Consider the following 12,393-nt stretch of genomic DNA (forward strand, 5'->3'; position numbering starts at 1 on the left):
TAGTGACCAATCATTCCCAGTCGTTCTGCTGTTAGGGTCAATTTGCATATTATCCTTTTACTATATAGGATAGAGGCCTGGTGCACAGGTGGGGGCCGGCTGGTTTTCCCTGAAGGGTGTCCCGGATTAGGGTGGGGGTCCCGCTTGGGTGCCTGGCCAGCCTGGGTGAGGGGCTGATGGCTGTTTGCAGCTGGTCACACCCCCTTCAGGGTGGGGGTCCCCACTGGGGTGCCTGGCCAGTCTGGGTGAGGGGCTGAGGGCCATTTTCAGGCTGGCCAGCGACTGAAGCTCCCAGCCTCTCCTTTTTTTCTTTTCTTTTTTTATTCTGGGATTTATTTACCTTCTATAATTGAAACTTTGTTGCTGTCACTGGAGCTGAGAGCTGTTCACTCCAGCTCTGAGGCCACCACCTGCTGAAAGCAGGTATCTGGGGTTTGTTTAGCTTCTATAATTGAAACTATGTTGCCGTCACTGGAGCTAAGAGCCGAGCTCCAGCTCCGTGGCCACGGCCAGCTGAAAGCAGGTATCTGGAGTTTGTTTAGCTTCTATAATTGAAACTTAGTTGCTTTCAGAGCTCAGAGCCGGGCCGCGGCAGGTGAGGAACCTTGGCTTCCTCTATCACTGGAGCAAGCAAGCCTCATGTTTGCTTCAGCTGTGTGGCTGCCGGCCGCCATCTTTGTTGGTGGTTAATTTGCATATCGTCCTGATTAGCCAATGGGAAGTGTAGCGAAGGTATGGTCAATTACCCTTTTTGTCTTTTATTAGATAGGATAAGGCAACAGAAGTGCCGTGAAGGAAATAAATGGTATTGTGTGATAATGAATACTGGGAGGAAATAGGAGATGTTGGTCAGGGAAGGTCTCTCTACGGAGGTGACATTTAAGGTGAGATTTGATGAATGAGAGGAAGAGGCTACCAAGTAAAAAGCACAGGAAAGATCATTTTGGACAAGAAATAACACATCCAAATGCCCTAACATGGGAATGGGCTTGGTGTTGTCAAGGGACAGAATGTGGGTACAGAATAGTGAGCCAAAAAGGCAAGTGGTAGAAAATAAAATTGGATGGGCAGGCAGGAGCTACAACATTCAGAGCTTTGTAGGTCAAAGAAAGGATTTCATTTTTATCCTAGAGGCAAGAAAAAACATTGAAGTATGGGAATGACATGTCATTTACATTTTAGAAGATTACTGTGTAGAAAATAGACTGTAGGGGGCAAGAGGAAAAATGGGAAAGTTGTTGGATTAGTTCATAAAAGAGATTGTTCATGGGTTGGAGTAGAATAGTGACCATGGACAAGGAGAGAAGTGACTGAGTTTGTGCCCGGTGAATGAATTCTGATCTGTAATTCATTGGAGAAAGGGTTCGTTCCCTATATTCAGAAGCATCAGAATTTCTTAGGTGGTAGAATTTGAATGAAGGGCTTGTCCTGGTGAGCTTTTAAAGTCATCAGAGCCATACCTAAAACATTTCCATGGCCCCTCATATACCCAAAGGATAAAATACAGGGCCCACCAGTGACCGTAGCCTACCACTGTAGTCTTCTCTCTTGCAGTGGCCCTACCAATAGCTATGTCAAACTATGTAAAGACTTGTTAAGGTATCATGCTGGTTTATGCCTCAGTGCTTTTGTTCTTGGTTTTCATGCTGCTTCCTCTTCTTGGAAGCCCTCTTCCTGGTGTTAATAATAATGCCATTTAGTTGTAAAGACTTATGTGATTATCATTGCAAAAAATTAACATCACATTACTTTTCTGCAATCAAAGTTTTTATTTTTTGTTTGCCTAATTCATTCTGGCCTGCATGGTTTAAAATTAGAAAGGTAAAAATAGAATTGAGGGACTAGAAATTGTTTCTATTCTGTCTCTTGAGAGAAGTTCTGTTCTAGATGGATTGCTGTCTAGATTCAGTAGAACATTGCTGTGGAGTTTAAATAAAAGAAACAGCAAGTTCCCTTTTTCTTTAGTAATTCAGTCTCATAATAGTGACCACGTTTCATCATTTTTCTTACATCCTCTTTTATTTCATACTAGAGGTCCGGTGCACGAAATTCGTGCACAGGTAGGATCCCTAGGCCTGGCCAGCGATCAGGGCAGATCTGTGGGGTGACTGGCGGGGCAATGGATGGCCTGGCGCCACCTGCTGGCCAGCCCCACCCCCGCTGCCGCCACCAGTCACCTCCCTCTGTGGGGCAACGCAGGGCAATTGGGGAGCTCCCACTAGCACCTGCCTTGGCTGGCCTCGGGCCTGCGGGCTGGGGGCAGCTCCTGCATTGTGCCTGCCCCCTGTTGGTCAGTGCGCATCATAGCAACCAGTCATTCCACTGTTCAGTCGATTTAGGCTTTTATTATATAGGATTTTAACTTTTTAAAAATAACTTCAAACTTTCAAAATTGAAGAGAAAATTGCAAAAATAGTATAAAGAACTTGCATACCCTTTTCCTAGACTCAGCAATTATTTATATTTGTCACATTTGCTTTATCATGTCTGTCTACTTCTTCTTTCTGTATCTTTCTTTTTTTTCACTTTCTCCTTTTTGTCTCCCTTCCCTCTACATACACATGCACAATTTTTTTCTGAACTATTTGAGATTCTGTTACAGACATAGTGTCTCTTTTCCCCTAAATTCTGGTGTATATTTCCTGAGAACAAACACATTATCATACATAACACTGAACAGTTATAAAAATCAATTTAAATCTGATACTGTATTCTATCTATAGTCCATATTCAAACACTTCCTGTTGTATCGGGTTTTTTTCCAGTCCATGATCATCCATTGCATTTATTTGTCATATCTCTCTAATCTTCCTTAGTCTAGAGCAGTTCAGCAGCCCTGCTTTGTCTCTTAGGACTTAGATATTTTTGAAAAGTAAGGCCAGTTATTTTGTAGAATGTCCTCTACTGGGATTTACATGAATCACTTATTACTATAATGATTGAGAGATGATTTTCTAATTCCACCTTAACTCCACCATTCCTTGTACATTTATTTTATTTTTTAATCTCTTTTTTTTTTTTAACCCTCACTTGAGGATATTTTTCTATAGATTTTTATTTTTATTTTTTATTTTTTTATTTATATTTTATTGATTTTTTACAGAGAGGAAGGGAGAGAGATAGAGAGTTAGAAACATCGATGAGAGAGAAACATCGACCAGCTGCCTCCTGCACATCTCCCACTGGGGATGTGCCCGCAACCCAGGTACATGCCCTTGACCGGAATCGAACCTGGGACCTTTCAGTCCGCAGGCCAACACTCTATCCACTGAGCCAAACCGGTTTCGGCAATTTTTCTATAGATTTTTAGAGAGTAAAAGAGTGAGGAAAAAACAGAGAGAAATATTGGTGTGAGAGAACCACATGGATTGGTTGCCTCCTGCATGAGCCCTGACCAGGGCCTGGACCAGGGAAGAGCCGTCAACTGAGATACGTGCCCTCGACCAGAATCAAATCTGGGACCCTTGGGTCCATAGGCCGACGCTCTATCCACTAAGCCAAACTGGCTGGGGCACCTTGTACATTTATTAATTGGCATTCTACTATATGGAAGAGTTGACCTTTCTCCCATATTTATTTATATTGATATGGACTCATGGGTTTTTACATTATTTAATTGGTTGTAATCCATTACTATTACTCATTTCGATGCTTAAATAGTCCCAGTCTTGGCCAGTGGGAGCCCCTTCAACTGGATTCTGTATCCTTTCAATATGTCTCTATCTTTATTTTCTGGCACAAGTTGATGTTCCAGGTTCATCTTATATTACTGATAAATCATCTCCCTAGCTTTTCTTAATCCTGGTAAGGTAATGTATATGGAGTCTACTAATGTTCTTACTATTATGGCGTTTGTGGATGAATTAATTTATTTCCTAACAATCCAGTGCCGCATCTAGCTTCAAAATTCTGATTCTGATTCTAGAAGAGATTCTTACTAACTCCCTTTCTTTTGTGTTCTATAGGTAACTGTGGAGCTTGTTATAGATAATAAGGATTTCAATGGTGTCAAGACTAAGTTAAATAGTAGCACCCCACATACCCTACTTTCTACTCTTATAAGCCCAGATAAGAAACTGTCAGAACCTAGCCATCATGTTACCTGCACCAAAAATTCACAGAACCTAAATCAAGTTCATGAAGAAACTGCAAAGGAAGAACAGAATTTAGTACTCTCCAACCCAAAGTCACCAAGCCCTGTTGCACCAAATCCTTCAACCTTCATGGCTATGCCAGCCTCTCACAATTTGGTAAATCAGACAAATGGATCAACCAAAGAGAGTGCTTTGCTGTTGCATGTGCTTTTGATGGTGCCAGATGGGAAAGATTTCATTACTGAAGAATCTGAGAAACCACCACCATGCAATGTTTATTTAAATTGCAAACTCTTCAGCACAGAGGAAGTCACCAGATCTGTCATCGCATGGGGCACAACACAGCCAGTCTTTAACTTTTCTCAGGTAACTTTGTACATATCTTAACATTTCATATCTATTAGGGATGTATGGAGGTGGGAGACAAGTATGTTTCCCAAATCATAATGCCATTGTAAAAGAAATCTAGAATGTTCAGCCTGGGAGGAACTTTCGTAATTTTCTGGTATGTAAATCCAGTCCCACTATTGGGTGGGAAGAGGAAAAGATATTGCCAGCATTTTCATACTTTTTGTATGTCTATTTCTTTCTGTTCTGTCTCAATTCCCCACTATTTCTTTTGCCTGAATTCTGAATTCTATTCCTTGCTGCTTCCTCCAGGACTTTGATCAGTTAAACTTCCTCTTTTCCTTTCTGTTCCTCCAATCTCTCCTTTATTTTTTTATTTACTTAATGTTTTTTCTCACTGATTTATTCCTTCACTTACTTCAGTACTCATTTTGCTTGGTTTCTCTGTAGAATTTCATGCTATTGCTTAGTTTTCTTTCTCGATCCTTGGAACTCTAATCTCTTACATTTTTTCTTGACTTAACTGTCCTTTTTTAGTTATTGGGTCAGAGGAAAAGAGTGGTTACACCAGCACTTCTCTCTTTTACTTTTAATTATCTCCTATTCATTATCCTTGGAATTCTTCCAAACCAACCTTTTTCTTTCTTTCTTTTTAATGTTTTTATTCATTTTGGAGAGAGGAAGGGAGAGAGAAACATCAGTGAGAGAAAATCATCTATCAGCTGCTTCCTGCGTGTCCTCTACTGGGGATCGAGCCCACAACCTGGGCATGTGCCCTGACCAGGAATTGAACCGTGACTCCTGGTTCATAGGTCGACACTCAACCAGTGAGCCACACCGGCTGGGCCAAACCAACCTTTTCCCCACGGTCACCACATCTACTTTCATAGCTTCAGCTCTCATATATGTGAAAATGACTTCCTACACTTCTTTGTAGGACAGACAATCTCCTGTAGTTTCACATCTCTATATCCTGTTATCTGCTGTTTGTCACCACCTGGATGTCTCAAAAGCACTTTATACTTGGCACCCACCACATCACCTTTCATATCACAGGTATTCAATAAAGATGTGTACATGGAAAGAAGAAATTCAAATGTGTCCAAATCTAAATTTATTTTCCTTTCAATTCTGTTTCTCCTCCTCCTCTCTGCCCTAATTCATGTTATAATTTACTGAGAAACCCAAGTAGAACCTAAAAGTTTACTCTTTCTTATATAATTATTCACCAAGTTCCATAGATACTGCAAACTTAATTATCTCTGGATATATCCTCTTATCTCCACTTCATTGCCATTGCTTTCATTCTGGCCCTCGCTCTCTTTCTAAATAGCCTTCACATTGGCTACCTGTTTCTGTTCACTCCCTGTCCCATTCCTCCTATGCACCTCTAAAACACTAACCTGAATATTTTACTCCTCTGCTTCAAACCTTTCAATGTTTCTTCATAGCCTTTAGGATAGAGTCCAAATCCTTGTTTTGGACTGTAAGACCCTCTAAGAACTGTCTGTACTCTCCAGTTTCCACTCTTCCCTTCACACTAGATAGCCTAGCTATGCTCAGCTACTCGTATTTCCTGAATATTCTCTTTTCCTACCTGTGTGTCTTTATATGTATTTCTGCCTGGAATTTCCTCTCAACTTTCATGACTCCTATTAGGCAGAGCTTTTTGTACTAGTTAACTCCTGCTTATGGTTAAGATTTAAGTTTATTTTCTCCCAGAAGCTCTTTCTGAAATCTCCCTATTTGTAGGTTAGGTTGATGTGTTGTACTTTTTTTGGTTTCAAGGACCAGAAATGTGCTCAGGGTACCTTATGTAATTGAAGTTTCTTAGATGAATACAAAAGTACATCTGCTCTTCTGATTTCACCCCTTTGACTCTTGTGTTTTCTGTTAACTTCATCACTAGGTTTCTCTCTCTTCTGCTGTTAGTTATTTTAAGTTTGTTATTAATTCGACTGACCTGCTCTTGTCTCTGGAGCTCTGGTTCTTTTTTCGTTCAACTAGCAGCTGACTGGCCAATTCTGGAGTCCTTTTACACTGAAAATCCAGATAAACAGTTGGACTTGCTATTTACTATAGTACCTGTTGGGCAGAGCTTTATGCACTGGACCGTACCACCCAACCAGCGGGTTGGCTGCCCTTTGATCAGGTGCTCAATGCTTGTCTAGTCGGTAGTCACTTTTGTTCCAAAAACATCAGTCTTTCAGCAGGAGTTTACAAATGGGTTATTTTGCCTTAGGAAGATTGAATGAGCTTTGCAGGCACCATGATAAACTTGTCTGACAACTTTCTCTGTCCTTGAAGCCCCATCTGTATGAGCTTTATCATCAGAGAACTCATGCCATTTTGTATTTGGCCTTTATATATGTTTGTTTCAGACACCAGACTGTGGCTTCAAATTGAGGATGTAGGTTAGATTTTATTTTAATGTTTTCAGCTCTTAGCACTGTGCAAGACACACAGTAGGCTTTCAGTAAATGTGTGTTCAATAAAAGTATAAATTAATTATTTTGTCTCAGGTGTGGGCTTTTGTTTCTTGTTGTTCCTCTCCCCAGGTGATTCCTGTCTCTCTGTCTCCCAAATACTTGGAAAGGCTTAAGAACAATGTGATGGTAATCGAAACTTGGAACAAGGTGCGGAGCCCAGGACAGGACAAGCTGCTCGGGCTGGTGAAACTCCCCCTCCATCAGTTTTACATGTCATTCAAGTAAATAGGATCTTTTGGAGTATTCTTTATTTTACATCTTTAACTTTGTATGGACTGAAGAGGAATTCTTATGGTTTGCAAACATGGCTAGCCCTATAATTCCTTGGAGGACTTTTTCAAATTCACCATAGTTTTTGCTCTTTCTCCTGTGTTAAAGCAGTCTTACAGATACTTCTTACCATGTTTCAGGCCCTATTTTAAGAACCTTACCTACCCCATCAAGTCATTTAATCCTCACAACAATCCTCTGAGGCAGGTAACTTTTATTTTCCCTATTTTACTGATGAGGTAACAGAGGCACAGAGAAGCTATATAACATGTCATTATATCGTAAGTGGTAGAACAGGTAGAACCCAGAGAGCCTGGCTCTAGAGTCCATCCTCCTCACCAAGCAGCTCAACTGCCAAAGGTTACCACAAAACTAATGGTTTATCCTGTCATGAAACTTTAGTATTGTTCACATCAGCTATATGCAAGATTTCTGTACTCAGTATTGTCTTAGACCTTCAGACTTGATTACTGCACCTCACTTGTCACTACCCAACACCTAGATGGGGTATTGATTTTATCTGAAGACAGTTTCTATCTGCAGTGCAGACTGTTCATTTTCTGTTTTGATTCAAGGTGCTGATTTTTTCTTATTTTATTATTTTAACATTGATCTCTTTCCTAACAGCCTTCTCATGTACCTGTGTTATAAATGCTGTTTCATATTTACAAAGAGCACTGTTGTGGGCGCTATCTCATATGAACGTTTCTATAACTGTAGGAGGTATTATCATTATCCCCATTTTACAAATGAGGAAACTTGTTCTTTAATTTGGAGAAGTCAATCTCTTTGACTTTCTTTTTATCATCTACAAAATGAATCTAAGGGTAGATCATCTGTCTCCCTCCTGGAGCAATTGTAAAAATCTAGTGAGAAAATAAATAAGTAAGCCTTCTATGAACGCTTACGTACTTATGATGGCAACATTGGAAAGCATAGCCAGGCTAAGGAGTACTGCCGGAATCATGGATGCCACTGCCAACTCAAGGCTTCGGACTTTTGCTTCCTTTTTGAGTTGTGATATTAGTCTGGTCTGATATTCCCCTTCTCATTTCATTAAACCCCATTCTTTGCTGAGAGAGCAAAACACTACTAGATACCAATGACTGAGCACTTACCTAAATATGCCAGGCATCACAGTTGGTATTTTATATTTGTTATCTTAGTATACTCCTTACAACAGTCCTTTGATGGAAGTTTTATTACCTACATTTTACAGATGAGGAAATAGATTAAATTGGTTACTTAGTGTCATACAGCAAGTAAGGGCAGAGCAAAGATTCAGCATGAAGAGCATTTGGACTTTTTATTGTCTGTTAATAGTGGATAATATTAACCCTTTGCAGTATTAGAAGGATTATAGAAACTGTAAAGTGCTTACCATATAGTAAGCACTCAGTAAGTGGTATTATTGGTAATATTATCCAAATTTTATCCACCAGACTCCAAAGTCCATACTTTTTCTAGTTGACCATACTGCCTACCTGTAAAATAATGCAATTCAAAAGGCCTCTACTGAGGACCATGATGATACCGAGATAAATCAGACACATTCTCTGCCTTCAATTTGCTACATTTGGAACTTACTGCCTGGTATTTTTTTTTGCTATAATCCTCACCCAAAGATATGTTTATTGATTTTTAGAAAGAGAGGAAGGAATAGAGAGAGAAATGTCAATGTAAGAGAGAAACATCAATTGGTCGCCTCCCGTACACACCCTCACCTGAGATTGGGGAACAAACTCAAAACCTAAGTATGTGCCCTGACCAGGAATTGAACCTGCAGCCTTTTGGTGTATGGGACGACACTCCAACAAACTGAGACACCTGTCCAGGTCCTGCCTGGTAAATTTTATTTGATGGATTATGAATAGAATCATATGTTTTGTCAAGCCACTATTACTTTTCTAGTTGTAGATACATTTTTAACAAACTGAGAAAATGAGTCAAGTAAGAAATGAAGCAACTCTATAGCATGATGATAATTGTTATTTGCTCATGTACAATTTCTCTCCCTTTAGAGATCCCAAGATTTCTCGCTTACTGCTTGATGCTCAGTTCCCAGTTGTTGCTGTCGACAGCTACATGCCTGTGATTGATGTGTTCTCAGGCCAGAAAAATGGGAGTCTTCGAGTCTTTTTAGCTATGGGTTCTTCAGATCAGATAATGGCACTACAAAGATTGAAGAATGAAGAAGGAACACTTCCTCCCTTCAGTCCAAGGCCAGCCCATTTACTGGACCAGCTATCTAAAGCATCCAATGCAATGGTAATGACTAAACATTTGATTGTATGTTTATGTTGTAAAACAATTATCAAAATCTAAACTACTTAACATATCCATCACTTCACCTAGTTACCTTTTTGTGTGTGTGGTAAGAATACTTAATGTACTCCCTTAACAAATTTTTTAAGTACATAATCTCATTTTATCTTGCAAGTTTTAGTGAAACCATTGCCCCAAATCCTTATTTCAGTAGTGAAAGGCTTAACAAAAGAACATACTTGTACTTAAGTGCTTATGATAGATCAAAGGAATCATTGTTATTTTTCTTTTATGGCTTAAATGCATATCTGTATCCCTCTGAGCTCCTTGAATTTATAAAGAAAATCTAATTGGACAACTAGATCTTAATCTTCTAATTTACTAACTTAATTGCCTTTTTAAAATATTGGGGTGAACCTTAGCTGCTTTTAAAAAAATAGTCTTAATTTTAAAAACTTTTAAGATAATCCAGGAAAAAAACAGGGTTCTGGGATGAAGAGTGATCCCAAATGTAAGCCAGCAAAATCTTACTCTGTTTTTCATGTTGGAAAGTTAGAGTGAAGTTCCTCGCTTTTCTAATAAGTTAAAAGTAACTTATTTTGTATAATGCTGTACAATTAAGAAAGTACTTTATCATGATTATTTTCCTAACAACTACATGAAGTAGGTCATATTCATCCCCCGAGACGTTCCAGATTACAAGAGGGCACAGGCCAGGCGAGGAACTCTACCAGTGCACAATCAGGGCCGGGGAGAGACATGAGAGGTTGACCAGCTGGGGAGGGAACGCAGGAGGGCTCCAGGGAGTGTCTGGCCCATCTCGCTCAGTCCCAATCAGCTGGACCCCAACAGCACGCTAACCTACCAGTCTGAGCATCTGCCCCCTGGTGGTCAGTGCACATCATAGCGAGTGGTTGAGTGGCCTTAGCATATCATTAGCATATTATGCTTTGATTGGTTGACCGGCCGACTGGCCAACCAGACACTTAGCATATTATATAGGATGAAATAGAAAATCAAAGAGGTTGTGTTACTTGTCCAGGATCCCATAGCTAAGAATGGGAGAATTGGAGTTCAGATACAGGTCTTCTGACTTCTAAGTCCATAATATCTGTCCTATTGTATCTTACATTTGGTGTCTCTTGGTGTCCAATATAGCTAAATCTCAGTCTACACACCGTTTAAGTATGTTATATTTTTTAATCTGAATCTGAATGACATTTAAAGTTTCTAGCAAAGAAAGAACTATTAGGAAAGTATCCCCATTAGTGGGTTATTATTTATTTGTTATGAACTCTAAACTTTTCTGTTTTTATTGAATATTAGTGTCTATCAATAGATAGTAGTGCTTTATTTTTATTTAAAAATGACATAAAAGCACAAATAAAAAAAATTATCTATATTCCCAAGTGTTAATGTAGTGTGGAAAGTTATAAAATGTTATTTACTATGAGCACAAAAATCCTTGAAATGTTGGATATCAATAAAATACAGTTGTTTTTTCTCCTACATTCATAAGTCCCTCACCCAGTTCAACATCTGCAGAACTGAATTATTAAATAGCTATAATACTGTATGGCCAAATTGAGCTGGCACTGTAATTTGGAGAGGGTTTTTTTCCCCTATATTTTTCTTCTCTGGGAAATCAAATTGTAAGTTTTCTGTTTCCGTAGGAAGGTTTTTGAGCAGGTATTGCTGACATGCGTTTTTAGATTTCAAAGCAAAGACCTAATGCAATCTCTGTTCCAAATGTATTGAATGTTAAGCATGTATAAATCATACAGTCTGAACCTTATCTGAATCCTGTATTTCCCCTTTGAACATTCCTAATAATCAGTTATCTAGTGTCTGCTGTACAGAATAGAGGTAAAGAACTTTGGCTCTGGAATTAGACTACCTGAGTTCAAATCCTAGTTCCACTGTTGTTAGCTATGCATGTTAAATTAGCTAATATAAGTGAAGGGCTTAATAGAGTGCCTGGCTCATAGTAAGTAGTAACTACATTGTTAGTTATTCAGTAACAGTGTATTCACTACCCCACCAAATAGTCCTTACCATTGACAAACAGTTTTGTTGTTGTTATGGTGGTGGTGGTGGTGTTTTTTTGTTAATCCTCACCTGAGGATATTTTTCCATTGATATTTAGAGAATGGAAGGGGTGGGGGGAGACAGAGAGAGAGAGAAACATCGATGTGAGAGAGACACATCAATTGGTTGCCTCCCGAATGTGTCCAAACCAGGAACGGAGGTCGAGCCTGCAACTAGGTACATGCCCTTGACCAGCGTCGAACCCAGGACCCTTCAGTCTGCAGGCTGATGCTCTATTCACTGAGCCAAACCGGCTAGGGCCATTGACAGTTTTGATATTATTCCTAACTTCATCAAAAATAGCAATTAAGTAAATTAATGCCTGTTCGTTTCAAATGTATATTTCCTATTTTATTAAGGAAATAACCTTTTATTCTTAAGTTTACTGAGAATTAGGAACAGATGTTAAATTTTATCAAATGCCTTTTTTGCCTATATTGAGATGATCATATTTGTTTGTTTTTTGTTTCTTTAATGTACTGGATTACATTATGGGTTTCATAGTATTGACTCAGTCTCATAATCTGGAGTAAATCCAGCTTGATCTGATTACAATGAGATTTATACATAATGAAAATTAAGTATCTGTTTTAGGCTAATTAATTTTGCTTATTTCTTCATCTATACCAGTGGTGGCGAACCTATGACACGCGAACTCATTTTTTTGGTTGATTTTTCTTTGTTAAATGGCATTTAAATATATAAAATAAACATCAAAAATATAAATCTTTGTTTTACTATGGTTGCAGATAACAAAACATTTCTATATGTGACACGGCACCAGAGTTAGGGTTTTTCAAAATGCTGACACGCTGAGCTCAAAAGGTTCGCCATCACTG

General features: G+C 39.1%; 1 protein-coding gene across 6 annotated transcripts in view; it reads left to right on the plus strand.

The window, feature by feature from the left end:
• Positions 1-12,393, plus strand: part of C2CD3 (C2 calcium-dependent domain containing 3) — a 122,725-nt gene that overhangs the window by 42,473 nt on the left and 67,859 nt on the right. For all 6 annotated transcript variants that reach the window (XM_005867082.2, XM_014540429.1, XM_014540426.1 and 3 more), the window contains exons 14-16: positions 3,966-4,460; positions 7,001-7,152; positions 9,223-9,469. In XM_005867082.2, coding sequence (XP_005867144.1) covers positions 3,966-4,460; positions 7,001-7,152; positions 9,223-9,469 — 894 coding nt within the window. The remainder of the gene's footprint in view (positions 1-3,965; positions 4,461-7,000; positions 7,153-9,222; positions 9,470-12,393) is intronic.

Source organism: Myotis brandtii, unplaced genomic scaffold, assembly GCF_000412655.1.
Source record: "Myotis brandtii unplaced genomic scaffold, ASM41265v1 scaffold244, whole genome shotgun sequence".
Lineage (NCBI taxonomy): Eukaryota > Metazoa > Chordata > Mammalia > Chiroptera > Vespertilionidae > Myotis > Myotis brandtii.